At 46.6% G+C, this 18,070-nt stretch overlaps 1 protein-coding gene across 17 annotated transcripts in view; it reads right to left on the reverse strand.

Annotated features, from left to right (window-relative positions):
• LOC105465088 (BCL11 transcription factor A) overlaps positions 1 to 17,715 on the reverse strand; it is a 102,332-nt gene extending 84,617 nt beyond the window's left edge. For 3 of the 17 annotated variants that reach the window (XM_071076753.1, XM_071076751.1, XM_011713313.3), the window contains exons 1-2: positions 12,747 to 12,831; positions 7,832 to 8,161 (exon numbers count right to left, since the gene is read on the reverse strand). In XM_071076753.1, coding sequence (XP_070932854.1) covers positions 7,832 to 8,161; positions 12,747 to 12,795 — 379 coding nt within the window. In that variant the 5' untranslated portion in view covers positions 12,796 to 12,831. Of the gene's footprint in view, positions 1 to 7,831; positions 8,162 to 11,671; positions 11,776 to 12,746; positions 12,834 to 15,113; positions 15,728 to 16,749 lie in introns of those variants that run through there. The other 14 variants (XM_011713314.2, XM_011713312.2, XM_071076750.1 and 11 more) reach the window with 13 other exon arrangements.
• Positions 17,716 to 18,070: the final 355 nt, after the last annotated feature.

Consider the following 18,070-nt stretch of genomic DNA (forward strand, 5'->3'; position numbering starts at 1 on the left):
CAGCCCTATCTGGAAAAGAGTGTGCAAGGCGCCTTCTCGCCTCTTTTACAGGAAGTTTAAACCTGATCATCTCACCTTTAGGTACATATAATTTGTTGTTTAGCACTCTGAGAACTTGGTATTTTATCTATCTAAAGAGATCAAAAAGGGAAAAAATAGGGCAGAAGATGGAGTGAGCTGAGGCCCAGCTTAGCTCTGGTGCACACGTCAATCGTGCACTGCGCATTGCCTTAGAGGAGCAACCTGCGCAGGTAAATCTTCCAGCAGCATTGCATCAGATCCGCTCACATCAGTCTCCAGGGTGAACCAAGAGACGACACTTCAGTTCCCTGTCTGCAAACTTCTAATTCGCCAGTTCTTGGCAGCTTATTTTTCCAAGTGTTTTGTTTCAGGAAACATGTATTTTTCTTTATATGTTTTGTGGATCTACCACAACTGCTTCTGACAGCTGTTGATTCTGTTAAATGAACACATAAAAATCTTCTTTAAAACCTCAAGCAATGTGGACTCAAAAATATAATGGTGAAATATTTTAATGGAATTCCAGTTGAAAGTTTTTTTTAAAAAAAAAGTACAAATGAAGGTGCAGAAGTCCTTTAGATCAGTACTAGATTTAAACTGAATGTTTCTCTCTCTCTCTCTCTCTCTGTGTGTGTGTGTGTGTGTGTGTGTGTGTGTGTGTGTGTGTGTGTTTAATGGGGAAAGAGGGGTGTTGCAAATCACCACAAATATTTACACTGTACTCCCTTTGTTCAAATCACATACTTTTAACAGGAAAAGCTGGAACTGTGGCTATTTAAAATTTTAAATATTCAAACGCCTGTAATTAACCATATGAAACAAATTATGTTGCATTTCTCCATACCAGCACATGCAAAAAAATTCTGGTGGTGAATTGGGAGGTGGCAGAGTTGGGGAGACAACTCCAAGAGAAGAAAAGGATGATGTTTTCATTTTGCTATAGATCAAAGGAGAACAAGAATGGAAACTGTGGCATATCGAGCATTTTTCCATTGCTGTCTTTCACACTGGGCTATCTAAGTTTATACAATTCCCCAGACTAGCTGCATATTAAGCTTGCTGTGTACAGCTTTATTATGGTGCGGTGGTGGAAGAAGCATTAATATTCCAGCTCCACATCTGACAGGGCATTTACATGCGCCCATCTGAGCGGCACCTGAGAGCTCCTCCAAGGTGCAGTAACTGTGCGCCTATTGTAAAGGCAAATGAAGCTCACCTATTCCCTGCTGGGATCAGAAGTGACCTCACCACCCCCCATGCCTCAAATCCTTCCCTTGCCAACCTAACTCAATGCCATTGCAGAATGACGAATGAGCTCAGAAATAGACCCCAAGTTACTAACCCTGCTAAGAACAGCAAAAGCCTTTGCTGAAATGTTTTAAAAATGCATAGGGAGTGCAGCTGGCCAGTAAAAAGCAAGGAGACAAATTCCAATGAATCCAATATGGAATACGTTACATTCTAAAACTGATTAGAAATACAGTCTGATGTTTACTGGCTTCAAATTGAGTTTGGCATCAAGCATACTGGCTTTAATAATGCTGGCACTTTTAAAATTATTATTATTTTAAATCTGCCTTTGGTCTCTAGGAGCACATGGAGAGAGCTAAAGAATTCTTATTTGTCAGGTTACATTTCCTGGAAATTAAGTTTGTGACAGAAAATGACTCCAGTAGCAATAATATGGTTCGTGCTCAAATTAATTAGGTCATGTTGTAAAAACTACGTGGCAAATTACAAAGGTAAATTTACTGATATTGGCCAGTGTTCTGTACCCTGGTCGTAAAAGGAAGAAGCTGTTTAAGGATGCTCATTTACCTGGGTAGGAGAAAAGAACCAAGGAGGGAGGGAGACAATGGTCAATTTCCTATTTGTATTACAAATAAAAATAGTAGTCATTATCCATTAAATTATATAGGCTGAACGTATTTTATGAACTTTATTAATGTCATCCAAATTGACACATAACATACAAACCTACTTGATTTGAAATAATGTTAAAAGTGGGCTCTAAGTTAGAATCTTTTTTTTTAATCCTTGAAATAACAACACTGCTGACATAGCCATGACCCAAATGAAATCTGAACAAGCAGAAAGGTACTAAAGATCCTTGGTGATTAAATCTCATGCTAAAAAAGTGGCAAGGTGCCAGGCTGGGTCCAGCTTGATGCTAAGTGCTTTTTATTGCACAAAGCTAGTACTACTGTATGTAAAAACAGACTTGGACTTGGGGTAAATTTTGTCAAATGATTTCTTTGTGCAATAAAGGGTGTGAACAGACCAACCAAAGTAGATTAAATTAACATCGAGTGACGCAATCTTGGTGCATCTCCCTCGCTATGCTTTCTACTTCGGTTAAATTTAATATCTCCCCACAAAGGAAAGCCAAACTTTCTTCCTTTCTTACTGACCAGCACGCAAAGCCACCATTCACCTATTCTCTGTTACTAAACACTTTCATTGAGAAATCACAAAAATCTAAAAAATGTTTCCCTAGGATTTGCATGTTTGTTATGTACCCCAATTTAGTACTCCCACATTAGCCAAACTACATGGAGGCTGCAGTGTGACATTAATGATTTTCCAGGACTCTAAAAGGTGCCATTAATATGCATCCAACTCGCCTCCTCCCTGAGCTGAAGGTTGCCTGTCCTGACCCTGCCTGCACGTTTCTACACCCAGTTGCATTTTCCAGTCCATGTGCAGCTCCACAATTAAATGCCACATTCACTAAGAGAAAGGTGTGCAAAACATATTTCAGATCCTTAGTAAAGGCACAACTTGCAACACAACAAGGAATGGGGTGATTTAAGAAATTACAGCACTGGTTGTTGTTTTTTTTTAAGCTTTCACAGAATAAACACAGAGAACGGGAGGGAAACTTTGTCCCCCTCTGCTCCTGTTCTTGAATTGAATACATATTTGTGTTTCCAATAAAAGGCCATTTTTACATTAACTGTCTGTAACAGCAGGAGACAGAAAAACTAACACAATCTCCACATCACACACAGGATGATCTTCATATCACGTGGACCTATTCTCAAAACTATTATTTATAAAAGATGACTAGGAAAATGCACAATGCATCTTTTCTGTGTCACCACAAGGGTAATGTCTAAAGAAGTTTGGGATCTTTAGGATCTGCTACATTTTAGATATATATTTTTTTTCCTTTTGGCTTTCCTTAGTAAGTTTAGCAGCCATGCGGGCCACTGTGTTTAATTAAGCTTTCAAAAGTCCTGACAATGCCAACAATTGTAGGACACTTCTGCGGCTCAATCATGCAATCACTGTGACAGTTCTATTTACAATTTGTCTTAGAAAGAGTTTCTCTGACATTGTACTTTGACAAAACATCCAAGCTGCCAGTTCACAACCTTTCTCTGTCTTATTTACAAATACAGCTTGTATATAGGACTCCCAGTTTCATGAACATGAGTCTTTGGATAGTGGCCTCGCAAACATAGGCTCCCTATGAAAATCCTAGGTATTTATTAGGAAACAATGTTCTCTACTCTCTGGATTCTGAAGGTAAATAAAATGTTCACCAGTATATTGTTTTTGTGGTAGTGGTGTTTTTTTGTTTTAACTGCCATGCTGAAAATTCAGAGGTCAGTCGTTTTTATTCAGAATCACATAAATAAAGAGAAAAGAAAAATAAGTAGTCATAACAGCATACTATAATTTATAGTCTCATTTACATTTATACCACAAGTTACACAAATACATCCTCCAGTTCAGTCTGAGCTAGGAGAGAATCAGAATGGATACAAAAAGAAAAGGTAAGTTAGTTTTCTAAATTCTGAAAAGCATATTATATTTGATCTACTTTTAAGTAGCATGCTAATGTATTTCCATTTTGAATTAGTATATCTCCCTTCTTTAGAGTATCTGTCTGATATATAATTATTTAAATACCAGCTATACTGTCTAGGCAAATAATTTTAAATACCCTGATATAAATGTCTATGTTATGATTTTAAAGAGAAAAAAATGTTACATATGAACAGGAGCAGACTTTACTACATTTTATAGGATTTGTCATATTTTTTCTCTAGTCTCTCAAAAAGTGAACTTTATGACAGCCCAAACCTAATGTAAAGATTCCTATGTGCAATAAGCCAAAACCTCAAATCTGACATGATGGGATCATGCTTGGGTCTTTTCTATAAGGGAACAGCAGTTTCACATTCAGTCATCTTCCATGAATATTTCCCCCATCATAACATATGAGACTAAAAATAAAAGAAAACAAAACAAAACCCCTATTGAAAGCTCTGACTGCAAGTCAAAGGCTGCTGATATCTGAGGGTGGATATTTGACACACACATTGATGAACTGGGCCCACACAACATAAGCTGCTAATTCCCAGCTAAATTAACACTACTTCAATTATCTCAATGGGTCACAATCACACAATATTTTGAATATTTAAATAAAATGAAAAAATCAACCTGATTAACAACTATGTGTACAGCTCATATGTGTGCATGGATGAAGTGGGGGAGCACATACCCATCTACTCACCAGGTAAAAAGAATCCTCTCTAAAAAATACTCAGCTTGGGCCAGGTGAGGTGGTTCAAACCTATAATCCCAGCACTTTGGGAGGCTGAGGCAGGTGGATCACCTGAGGTCAGGAGTTCAAGACCAGCTTGGCCAACATGGTGAAACCCCGTCTCTAGTAAAAATACAAAAATTAGCCAAGCTTGGCAGCGGGTGCCTGTAATCCCAGCTACTAGGGAGGCTGAGGCAGGAGAATCGCTTGAACCTGGGAGGCAGAGGGGCAGAGGTTGCAGTGAGCCAAGATCATGCCACCACACTCCAGCCTGGGCAACAAGACCAAAACTCTGTCTCAAAAAAAAAAAAAAAAAAAAAAAAAAAACCTCAGCTTGGAGAGGCCTGAGTACAGTGAAAATGCATACCATTTTACTCAAGATGTAAAGAACTCTGCCTTATTCTCCTATCTGAAAGCCCCGAATTCTAAGTTTTATTTATCTTAGGAAGAATCTGTCACTGTTTTATTCTTGCTTCCTGCCTATAAAATGGTACAGGCTCACAGTGAACTCAAATCCAACTTACATCACTTTAATAAAGGCTTTCCTACCCAGCACGCTTAAATGACTATCTTTTATGTGGTTGCCAAACATATTCTTCTAGAGATTCATCAATATATCTCTTTCCTTAATACAAAAGCATTGCTTCTCTTTTCTTTTTGTGACACAATTCAAATATCTACTGAATGATTACTGTTATTGTTTCCTTCCTCATCATAAAAAGAAAAGCAGACTTGGAATTGCAGAGACGTGCTTTAGAGAAATGGGCTGGGGGTACACACATAGCCGTCTTCCAGAACTTCGCTTCAGGGGCACCTGAGGGCCAGAGCATCGGAATTTATGTGCAATGGTAGAATGGTAATTTCACCATAGGAAACTCTTAATTCATTACTGTGAATTATGAGAAGTCGTGATTCTAGTTACTGACATCTCACTTTGAGATGTGACCACACTATTTATGTTCAGCCAGTTCCAGGGTGGGAACAGGTGATTAAACACAATGAAAGAAATCAAGACTTTGTAATTATTCATGCACGAAAGGTTTACCTCACCTGGGTCGCAGCACTTGTTGTGCACCCACTGAATATCTTAGACATCTTAGAGAGCTTTTCGTCTCAGTTAAACAATTGATTATTAGCTCTATAAAATATATTTTAAATTTGCTTTTGGTTTTGGCTTCTCCAGGTTCTGCTATTGTACTTGTTCTTTAAAAAAAAAAAAAAAAAAAAAAACAGAACCTTTAGACAACCAGGGAGTTCAAGCAAATATCTTTTATTTCCCTACATAGATTCACAACGATAGCAGTAAAAGCCTTAACTATACGTAAGGCCTTCCCCCCAGCTTTTAGATTCCTCCTCCAAATACAGAGGCACAGAATTTTTGAGCTGGTTAATCTGAGACTGAATAACCTATTTGGGACCTCAGTAAGAAGTGTGGTTTTAATTCTTGCTTGACAGACACTGTGTTTTGTCTTTTAAACGAGCAGCTCGATATGTAAATACGATGTTACATCACGCAAGTGTTACTCCATATTTGGTGATTTAGCAAGGCTTTGGATCTCCGAAGACGACAAATCCCCTTCCGCCTGCTCTTGCTTCATTAATCATGCCTTACACTTCTGTTCATTTTCCTTCCAGTCACAAGACAACACGTGGAAATGGTCATTCCCACATCCTACTGGGGGGTAGGGAAGATAAAATCTTCACCTACATGTCACATAAGGTAAATGTGGTGGATTCAAGAAATACACTCTGCAAATGCAGCTTCCCCAGTAGCAGATTTCCCATTTCACTAAAGGGAGTGTATCTGAGTGTTATTACAGAAAGCATTAAAAAAAGAAAGAAAATGCCACGTTTGGTTTTAATGATCAAATTCTAGAGGGGGAGAGGAGAAATAATATGACATTTAATCCCCTCTGGACCACTGACCTATTATGGTTCAACTCTGTGGTCAAACTAGGTCAGAGAGACAAGTTCCAGTGAATCAACTGATGATATGCACCACCTTTCCTAAAACTGAACAAACCTCTTGCCTTTCGGGAGCTGGGTGGGGGGCAGATGGAAGAAAGCGATCCACCAACAGGCATGGCATGTCGGTCATCACAGAATCTGTATCGACTTTGTCTAATGTGCTCAATCAAAAAATGTTTTGAGGGTCACTATATAGCGTTGCTGTTCATCACTTAGAGCAGGGAATTTAAGTCCCACTGCTAGCCTTTAATTCCTTTTCCCTTGAGCTGCCGAGAAACCCACACACCTAGCTACCTCCCTGCTAAAATTAACCGAAGGAGGGAGGGCTGTTGAATATGCGTGTGGATTTTTCCAAGAAAATTTTTACATTGTGTTATAGCAGAAACAGTGGAGTCTGGACTGGACATTTGTAAGGGTGACATGTGGCTGTGTAAACCACAAACAAAATCAAGATACATCTGTCAAAACCACATCAGAGACAAGAGAGAGCACAGAGAAGCATTTATCATTTAGCTGAGGAGGCAGGCTGCAGGGAGCAGCCGTTCCTGTCAAACCAACCTTTTGAAATTTCCAACATGCCCTTAAACTTTTCGAGTAAGCATGTCTGTGCGCTTCAGCAACTGCCCTCTCTACTCTGGCCTGGCCAGTCGAAAATGGCATCTTAAAGTCAAGGTCATGGTGTCATCCCACCACGGGGCTGTGTTTAATTACAGCCCCATCCGGGCTGACAGCCAATATGGATCCAAGGCTAGCCCTGAAGCTCAGTTAACTCTTTCCACCTCCTCCAACTACCCTGCCAGCCTAGTCTACTTCTGGGAAGCCTTGAGAACGAGCTGAACCCCTAAGGAGGCCTGGCCAGATGTTCTGAGTCAAACAAGTCGTTAGCTGAACTGCAAATGCCTATATGGCCACTTTGCCTCTGACATGTCACCAAGTCTGGAAATGGACAATGGAACTGGACTAGGTGTAGTAAAGTTCAATACTTCGAAATGAGAAGGTGGGGATGGGGAAGAAAAGAAATCCAAAATCGACAGATCCAGAGAGAGGGTGTCTGGTGTGTGTACCTGTCCTGCCTACATCTGATTCAGTTAGGTGGAAAATATTTATTTTTCTGTGTTCTGGACGTAAGCAACAGAAATGATTATTTTAACATTACAGGGCTGTCATGGACAGTCACATGGAGAAATAGAGAAAGCACTTTACCACTCCTTACTGCTTGGCTACAGCACCTCTGAAAATGAAAAGAAAACATGCAAACAGCTTTTCTCCTTGCTTCTCATTTACCTGCTATGTGTTCCTGTTTGGGGCAAATTCCTCTAGATGACGTTGATAAACAATCGTCATCCTCTGGCGTGACCTGGATGCCAACCTCCACGGGATTGGATGCTTTTTTCATCTCGATTGGTGAAGGGGAAGGTGGCTTATCCACAGCTTTTTCTAAGCAGAGGCTGCCATTGCATTGTTTCCGTTTGTGCTCGATAAAAATAAGAATGTCCCCCAATGGGAAGTTCATCTGGCACTGCCCACAGGTGAGGAGGTCATGATCCCCTTCTGGAGCTCCCAACGGGCCGTGGTCTGGTTCATCATCTGTAAGAATGGCTTCAAGAGGTTCGGCTGTGGTTGGAAAAACAAAAGCACAATTATTAGAGTGCCAGAGAGGAGAGAAAGGGGGAAAAGCACATCTCAACCCCATGCCATCCTACCACATCATGTAAAGTGTTTCTAGGCTTCTCTATGTAATACCCAGAAAATGTGAGTATACAAGATGTACAAGGATGTGAAGGTTATCAACCAGAGAGCAAATTTATCAATGAGGCAAATCATCATATATGTATAGAAAACAGTCTTCCTTGCATAACTCCAGAGAACACACACACACACACATATACACATGCACACACACACAGCAACAAATGTGTCTGGTTTGTAAGTTTAGAAAGAATGCTACTTAAATAGTTAACACAGGGAACATAAAGGAAGTTTAAATAATAACTACAAGAAAAACTGGTTAAAAAAAAAATGGAGAGAAACCAAATTTGTTTCTTTTTTCCTATACACTAAGTTGTCCATTGTGCCAAAGAATGAAAGGAGAGGTGAATAAACACACACACCCTTTGTGTGTGAATGTATATACTCCTAAGTAAACAGACAAGGCTTCATAAATTAGAAAGCTACTATGTCACACGAAAAATGTGCCACATTTACACTGCCGTAATAAGAAAACGACTGCATGCACCTATGAAACGGATCTAAATAATAATCATGTCGCAGCATAATTCACACTGCCAAAAACCTTTCTGCTTTCACTCTCAGCAGTGCCACAAAATCAAAGAAATACCAAATTCACTGGCAATACTTCTCAGACACATTAGCTAAATGGGATACTTTTGAGTACTTAAGAAAATAAGCCAATTAGTCTTTTTTTTTTTTATTCTGAGAAACGGAATGCCTAAAATATTCTAAATATGTTTGTACTTGGTGGCATCCATGACATAAAAATCAGAATGGTCAAGCAAACACCACATTTCAGAGCAAGGCTGAGAAGTCCTTTCTTTAGACTTGAAATACTTCACCTAATGTTGTCAAAGTTGACTAATTTTCTGAATGAGCTCCAAAATGCTTCATTATGTGACTATTTCTGCACACATAATCACCAGCGGATGGTATAACAAGGTAGCCATGTCTTTTTTTCCTGTTGGCTTTTTTTTTTTAACTTTGTATTAAAATACTCCAGCATCTACTTTACCAGCTTCTATCATTTTTTAACCTTCCAAAGGGGAAAAGAGAGTTGGTAAGTCTCTGCTTATGAAATCTTATGCTTGCTCTATCAAAAGAAAAAAAAAAATCACAAAATACAAAACACATCCAGGATGCTGCCAGTTAATAAAACTGAAGCAGAAAATGTACAAGTCTTAAACAGTTAATCAGTCTGACCTTCTTTAGCAAGCTGCCAATTTCACATTTAATGAACTTAAAGCCACAGAGAATCAAAAAATAGATTTTAATTTGAGTGTAGAATATTGGAACAGATTTTGATAAAGTGCAAAAATCCAGTGAACTCAGGTTAAATTTATTTCAACCCTACCCAGGCTGAATATTGAGGGGGAAGATCTGGAGTAACTCCCAGATGTGCTAGGTGAAATAATATTGAGAGAGCCCTGCCTAGCTGCACCTGTGCTCAAGTAGGACATCTCATAATTTCTAGCCTCTGGTACTCCTCCTAATTTAACATAAGGTCACCACAGGAATATGAAGGTTATATTCCTACTAATAAAGACAGTAAAGTAAGCATTTATGTTTATTTGCCCAACATACTGGCCAAAAGATAAATACAGAATACATATGCATACTTTTCAAATAAAAGAAGACAAACGGAAGTGCTTCTGCATTGTGCCTTTATGTCATTCTTCTCTTACATTTGCTTCCATTTTGACCAAGTGAGGAATAGGGAACTCATTCTCAAAATATTTCTGTTGTCTGAATTAAGGATTTTAAGTACACATTGATAAATGTGGCTTTTTTGTTTAGCATTAGCTGCAAGTTCTGAGGTTTCAGACTGAAGGAAAACTCAGGAAAATATTTTATTTTATCAAAGTTAGTAGTACACAGAACCTTTGCAAAAAAAAAAATTTTTAATTCCACCGTTAAGATTCTTTTTTTTTTTTTTTCCCAAGGCCTGACACATTTCTAAAAGTGGGAATATTATTTAGGTGCAAAAGGAAATATTCTCCTAGGTATCAAATAGTTAAAAGTAATGTGGTTCAAAACAGACTTGGTTAAAGTCTTCTAAATGTAGTGACTGAACTGATTTACAATCAAAACCGGGAAATGAAGTGGTAATTCAGAGGTTGCTGATTACACCTCCACATTTCACCTAATTAATTTTATAGGAGGCAAAGTTCTTGAAAATAACAAGATGATCAAATGTACAGATATAAAACCTGTAACCTCAACATTTTCTATGCTCTTAACGTAAATTATTGCTAATTAACAAGAATTATATCCTGATGTATGAAATACGTTTAACATCGGTCTCCTTGCAAAACATTTGGCTAGTGATGTTCAGAGAAATACCAAACCGTGTTTTAATATTGCTGCTATATTATTAAAAATCAGACAAAGTGGGACACAAAGAAAATATGAAAACACAATTCTCATAGTGTAGTCTACTGATTTGCATTGACATCTTTTCTCAGTGGCAATCAACATTTCCTTTCTGGGCATCTGATAATTTCTCTGCATTTTAATGCAAATTCCCCTTTCCCTAAAAACCTTACTAACCTCAGCCATTTTACCCCCTCCCTCAATTCAACTCCATCCTCCTTCGCCCCAATAATACCAACGTTTCTAAGCTCCGGCCTAAACTCCGGCTACAAAGCAGGGAGTCCTCGATTGAAGTGGAAGGGAGTGAGCAAATAATCATAATAATTAGCCGCGAATTCTTTCTACGAGGGGAGGAAGAAATAGAAAATAAAATGCTTCTACGTTCAAACAGCAAGACAGCCTGGAACGTCTCAATGTCTCTCGGTGGCAGACTGAGATCTCTTTCCTCTCTGTGTAGTTGCAAAAGAATAAATATAACGAAAAAAAAATAATCCTGATAAGAAATGTTGGTAAGGAGCGAGGGAAACGAGAGCTGCCGAGGAGCGGAGGGGGAGGGGGAAAGGGAGATGTGTCTTCAAGTTTGCTTTCCAAGTCCTTCCCCTTGATTGTCTTAACAGGGTAAAGAAGCAAAAGGAGGCTGAAATTCAGAGAGGAAAAGCAAAGAAACAAAAGCAAAGCCGGGGGCTACGGGCCCGGGGCAGGGGGCCCGGCAGGGGTGGACCGTGCAGAAAGTGAAGTTGGGCGCGGGGACTCTAAGGCACAAAGCGAGCAGCGTGCTGATTGCAGGCTCCCGCCGCGCTTGCTGCGAACACGTGCAGCAGCGACCGCGGGGTCTTGGGGCCCGGCGGCCCGGGGGCCCGGCGGCAGAGGGCAGCCAGGGGCCCTGACTGCTGCCTCCATGCCCGTCCAGCTCGGCCGCGGGGTGACGGTTCCCTGGGCCCGCCAGTGGGTGAAAAAGGAAGTGAGGTTTGGAAAAACCGGCTGGTTAACCTGGTGCAGTCTCAGTATCTCCGCACACACCTCAAGTGCGGGTCCTGAAATTCATTCTGTGTCCACAAGCTTACACTTTTTACTTTGGGGGATCTCTGCAAATGCGTTTCCCCCGCAATTCTGAGCACTGGGTGTGCGCGCAGAGGTGGCTGCGGTTATTCATTATTAATGACGCTGCTTGCCCGCATCATTATGATGATAACTATTACTATTGTGATTCCGAGCTCCGAGGCGAGAGCCACGGGAGGCGGGGAGGGGGGTGCCAGGCTGCAGAGCCGCCGAGCAAGCCAGCCGAGGCCACCGAGGTCTGTGCTTTCCATGGGGGTGAGGGGATGGAAGAAGTGAGCCTGGAGACCAAGTGCAAACTTGCCACATCTCCCTCTTTGGCCATGCCCCGAAGCCCTAAAGCGCGCACTCCCGGTTCCTCCCTACCAAAAATGCCGGCCGCGAAAGAAAGCAAAAACTGCACCCCGCTCCAAGCCCGGCGCGCGCTGGTCTCAGCTCGCGCACGGGGGTGTCGGCCGCGCGCCGGGTCGCTTCTCCGCGGCCCCTGCCAGAAGCATTTTTAAAGTCAAAATGAAGAACAAAGACATACGAGGTGATGGGGGAGAGAAAGGGAATTCTGCCTAACCGTTCGTTCCCCCCACCCCCACCCTCGCAAAGCTTGTTCCTCCCCGGACGAGAATCGCCGGGCAGGAGGTGGGGGAGGCTCTGGTACAGGTTCAAGTTCGCTGAGCTTTCTTGATCTTGTTCTGCCTCCTAGCGACCGAATGGCTCATTCAGCCCACAGAGCAAAGGCGGGGGGCGGGGGGGTGGTCCTGAGGACCGGGATGGCTCCTGCCCCCTCTGCGCACCCAGAAAATGAGGAGAGAAAGTAGCCCCCTCATCCCCTCCCAAACTGGCCCTTTAACCCTGGGACAGGAGGAAGGGGAACTAACCCTCCCTGCCTAGAGTGTCCCAAGATGGACCCAAGAGGGAGAGGGGTACGAGGGAGCAGCCCGGACTGCGCGCCCCAGTCTGTCCTTTGAGCCCCCACTGCATCCTTCCGAAGAAGGGCCTGACTTTCCCGAGTCCTGCGAACACTGCCCTTCCTTCCCGCCGGTACCTGGCCGGGCTGTAACTTCACACCGCCGCGCGCCGCGTCTGATCCGCATCCGGCGCGGCCGGGGGAGTGGGGGGCGGGGGAGAGCGACGAGGGAGGGATGCGAGGGGGTGGGGAGAGGGAGGGCCCCGCAACGTGCCGGGGCGGGGGAGCTTCCGAAGTGTGTGACAAGTTCCAGGGCCCAGTGAAAAATTCAATTCCCTGTGCGCACCCCCCACCACCACCCCTTTTAAAAAAAAAAACACAGAACCAAGTATAGGTGGTCCTTTAAAACTGCATCAAAAATTTAAAGTAAGAATCATAAATTGGGTAGGGGGGGAATGTGGGCCCTCACGCCTTTCTTTCCCTTGCTGCCAAACTTTCCTAAGTGCCCACCGCCCGCCTTTCAGGCGCAGTCAGCGGGAGACAGCCAACACCACCACCTCTTATATAGACTCACAAGAACCTCAGACCGAGCCAGGCCTGGGGAAGAGGGCAAGCCCCAAAGGGTGAAGTGCTCGGGGTCCCAGGATCCAGCACCCTCAAAATGCATACTCAAACACACTTCTGCCCTGCCCTTTCCCGGCAACCCCGCCACCTGGCCTGGCCGTGCTCGGGGAGCAGGGGGACTCGTGGCCAGACCGGGCAGGGTGGGGGGTGGGCAGGGAAAGCACGTGGTGACCTCCTCGCGGTCCCGAGCTGTGGACAAGAGACATCTGAGAGAGTACCCAGGGCAGAGGGGAGGGGAGGCGCAGAACGCGCTTTTACAGTTGCTTTGCAAAATAAAAATGCTTTGCAAAGCCGAGTTTCACCCAGCCGATTTCGCAGTCTGGGAGGTCGAGAAGAGGTCTGGGCATTGTGCTGGGGGCGGACCAGGACCGCGGGCCAGGCTAGCGCGGAGTCACTGCGTGGCCTGCCGCCGTGCCTGGCGGGTGGGCGGCGGGCACCGGGTGGGCGATCCGGGGCTGGGCTGGGGCGCGGCGAGGTGGGGCAAGGCCCGGGCGAGGCCAGGCCGCCGCTGCCGCCTGCTCCGGGGCTGCCGCGCCGCGCTCGGTCCTCTGTCTGTTTGTTGGCAGGAGGCTCCCGCACACGCGGTGCTTGTAAACATTCAGACACGAGATTTTTCCCAATCAAAATCCACTTCCACTTTTTTTGAAAATCTTCCAAAAAATAGTAAGAGGAGGGAGTTCCTCTCTCCCTCTCCGTGCCGCCGGCGCCCTAAGTTTGCAACTGAAGGGGTTTTGGGGAACAGGGTGATTGTAAATTTTTTTCTGGATTAGAGATTGTGAGATTTTTGCAGGGGGGCTGGTGGGGGAGTCAAAGAGAAGGCCGTCACAGAAAAGGGTTGGCAGAGCGTTTGGCTTCGATTTGGGGGCAAGAAATTGTACATTCTCTTGCCTTGTTTTATTTATTTTATTTTTATGTATTTGTTTGTTTATGTGCCAGTCTTCTCCTTGCTGCCTCTGAGGTTCGGTCGGGAGGGGAGGGCAGCGGCAACCCAGGCGGCAGCAGTCCCGGCTCCCTCCCTCCCTCTCCCGCGTGCCCCCGGCCGCCTCCTCCCCCGGCCCTGGCTCCTGCCCTTCGGCGGCGGCGGCGGCGGCGGCGGCGGCGGCGGCGCGGGAGGGCAAGCGCGAGGAGCCGGCACAAAAGGCAGCGGGACAAACACCCACCTCGGGCCGGAACAAAAGGCGGCAGTGCCGGCCGCGTCTCCTGTCCTTCCCGGTCCCACGGCTCTCCCCGCCGCCGCGGCCCCTCTCCCGACTCGGCGGACTCAGGAGCGCCGGGGGCCCCTTTCCACAGTCCCACTTTCTCACTATTGTGGGGATGACTACTTTCCTCACGCTGCACACTTGACCGTGAGCGCGCTGGTGTCCAAAGGCCAGTCTCACCTCTTTTCTCCCCGGGAATCGTTTTTTAGACTTGTACTCACTCACTTCCCCCCCCCCCCCCCGCCAATTTCTTACGGTGAGTGGGAAGCAACCTCCCTTTCCCCACCAGCTCCCACCCCCAGGTTTGCATGTGAGTTGTTCGCATCCTTAGCATTGTTCATTATTTTGCAAAACTGGGAGGGGGGGCGGTGGAATCATTGCATTCCTTTTCGAAAAGAGAAATAAAGCAGCGGAAAGGAGGAAAGAGGAGGAGTCAAATTTTTGTAAAATTAAATAAAATTAAAAGGTGCGTACTGTCTCAAAAGTGCATACACGGCAATGGTTCGAGATGGGATGAGGGTTTTTCCCCCTTTAATCTCTTTTACCTCGACTCTCGGAGGTTTTTCTCGTGAAAAATTTAAAAATGCATGCACACACCCCTCTCTCCCCCTCGCTTTTGCTTCTAGTCCTGCGCGCTCTCGTGATTATTAATAATTATTATTACTATTATTGGGTTACTTACGCGAGAATTCCCGTTTGCTTAAGTGCTGGGGTTTGCCTTGCTTGCGGCGAGACATGGTGGGCTGCGGGGCGGGCGGGCGGCGGCGGCGGCGGCGGCGGCGGCGGCGGGCGGACGACGGCTCGGTTCACATCGGGAGAGCCGGGTTAGAAAGAAGGAGACTCCAGAGAAAATATCTTCATCAGTGCCTTTTGACATCCAAAATAAATTAGAAATAATACAAAGATGGCGCAGGGAAGATGAATTGTGGGAGAGCCGTCATGGCTTTTTTTTTTAAGCAAAAAAAAAAAAAAAAAAAAAAAAAAGGGAGAGAGAGAGAGAGAGAGAAGAGAGATAGAGGAAGAGAGAGAGAGAGAGATGAAAAAAATGGCAAAAGCCCCCCTGAGCTGCAAGTTCAAGTGCGGACGTGACGTCCCTGCGAACTTGAACGTCAGGAGTCTGGATGGACAGAGACACACAAAACATGGGCAGGGCGAGCAGGAGAGAAGGGGAGGAGGGAAGGGGAAGCTCACACCAATGGACACACATCAGGGGCTGGACATGAAAAAGAGACCAGGACAAGCCAATGGCCAGTGCGGGGCGGGGGAGGTGCGGGGCGGGGGGCTCCGCGGACGCCAGACGCGGCCCCCGGGGGAGGGGCGGGCCGAGGGGAGGGGGCGCTGGGGCCGCAGGCTCACCAGTGGCCGCAGCAAGCGCCGCGGCGGTGGCGTGGCCGGGAGAGAAGAAAGGGGTGGCAGGGGTGGGAGGAAAGGGTGGGGGGGAGCAAGACGTGCGCCCTGCTCCCCCCCACACACGCGGGCCCTAAAATGAAAGATTATTCAAAAAAGGAAAAAATAGAGCGAGAGTGCACCGGGAGGCTGCAGCCCCGGGCTGGGGAAGCGCGGGCGGAGGGAAGCCAGGTAGAGTTGCTCCCGGACACCCTCCTCCGTACGCACACCCACTTCCCCTCCCCGCCGCCGCCGCGCTTGCTCCCCGCGTGCGGACGCCAGGGGCCGAAGTAAAAGCCCCGAGCCCGCGGCTGCGCTCGGGAAACTTTGCCCGAGGAGAGGACAGCAAAGAAAAATCACCCGAAGTTGAGAGCTGAGCCTCCAAGTTACAGCTCCGCAGCGGGCGAGGGGAGACGGGAGGGAGCGCACGGCAACGCGGAATCTAGCCCAAGTTTGGAGGGTTGCAGGTCCGGAAGGGCAGCGCCCGAGTCTCCAGGAGCCCGGGCGGCCTGGAAAGAGGGGACCAGGGAGAGGGAGGCGGCGCAGGCCAGGGCCCGAGGGCGCCCCCAAGGCCGAGCCAGGGATCTGGGATCTGAGCGCCCCGCCAAGCGACTGGGTCTGAATGCAACTGGAAGTGCCGAGTCCCCGGCTCCTAAGGGTCGCGGAAAGAGAGCACGAGGAATAAAGAACGAGGAGCCAGAGTCTGGCCCCCGGAGGGGAGCGCCGGGGGCCTGGGCGAGAGAGGCGCCGAGGCGTCCACCTCTCTGAGCGGCCGAGGACAAAGCGCGGGCAGTCCCGGGAGTCCCAGTCCCTGGGAATGTGCTCCCGGCGCCGCGGGAGGTCCCCAAGCCGGGTCCCTGGGAGGGACACACCCCCTCCCACTCCAGAGCAACTGCAAAAGCACAGAGGGATGGAAAGAAAATGTTTCTTACGGGCAGAACACAACTGTTCCTGTGCTGTTACCCAGGGAAAAAGAAAATGGGGAATGGAGAGAGAGCGACAGGCTCGCAGCAGCAGCGGGGAGGCTACGGTGGTGAGATGACCGCCCCGGGTCAGCGCCGCGCTCCCCAGGCGCCGCCCGCCAAGGCGCACACCCGGGAGCCAGCAGCCCCCTCTCGCCTTTCTGCAGACGTTCCCTGGAAATTAGGGAAGACCTGTTGGAAATAAAACCCTGTCTCTTTAATGCACACACGCACACACACGCGCGTGCTGCCGCTGTCAAAAAGCGGGCTTCACTCTGGCGTGGGATACTTTCAGTTTTACGTAAAATGTACAGCAACAGCACCCCCTGCGATTGGAAAGTTTATTCAGAAACGTGCCTGTAAAGTCCCCCGGCGCCTCCCGCCTCCCAGCCTCCCTGCCTGCCAGCACCACTCTGCAGCCGCCGCCGCCGCCGCCGGGGAGATCGCGGTCCGATTCCAAATCCGGAAGGGGCTGGGGGGAGAGGAGAATGAACTCAGGTCCAAGGGAGGTGCGGAGGGTGCAGGGTGGTGGCGGGTCGCCACGGCCCGCGAGACCCTGAGCTGCAGGTGGATATGTGTGAGTGTGTCTACAGAGCGAGGAGCCCTCCTTCCCTCTCCTCGGAGCGGTTCCACAACCCCCGTCTTCTCATCCCCCTCTTCAGTCTAAGGGGTGTCGTTTCCGGAAACTCACCCACCCGGTGGGGGGCTTTATTGTTTTAAGCGAGGGTCCCCGGCTTGCGCGCGCTCACCCATCCCGCAACCCTACCGGCAAGCGGCTGTTTATTCCTGTGTCGTCTTAGTAAAGTTTCAAGTCTACTGTGTTAGAAAATGACTGGCTTGCCTAGCTCGGTGGAGCTTCGGACCCCTCTAAGGAAGAAAAGGAGGTTTTGATGCTCAACATTGAGAGTGATGTGGGCTGGACTGGGATTGTCTCAATGTGGTTTGTTGTTTGTTGTTGTTTCCCTCCAGTTTGCGGGGGGCGGTGAGACCTCAAATTCTGTTTAAGAAGCGGGAAGATTCACTAGAACTTAAGCTCTGTAGCTTGTGTGTGACACCATTTCCCCTTTTCACTGAGTTCTTCAGAGCAGGTCAGCATCTCTATTCCATCACAGTCTGTTTTTTGTCTTGTTAAACCAGCCTTGGAGTCACCAAAAGAATGTCTTCTTGGGGGGTGGCGGGGGAAGACGAAGTGGGGGACAATTGGAGGGAAGGTGAAGAGAGGGAAGAAGAAAGTGCAACTGGGAGGCCTTTGAAAAATAAATAAATAAAAGAAAAGCCCCTTCAGGTAACA

This window comes from Macaca nemestrina, chromosome 13 (genome assembly GCF_043159975.1).
Source record: "Macaca nemestrina isolate mMacNem1 chromosome 13, mMacNem.hap1, whole genome shotgun sequence".
NCBI classification, from domain to species: domain Eukaryota; kingdom Metazoa; phylum Chordata; class Mammalia; order Primates; family Cercopithecidae; genus Macaca; species Macaca nemestrina.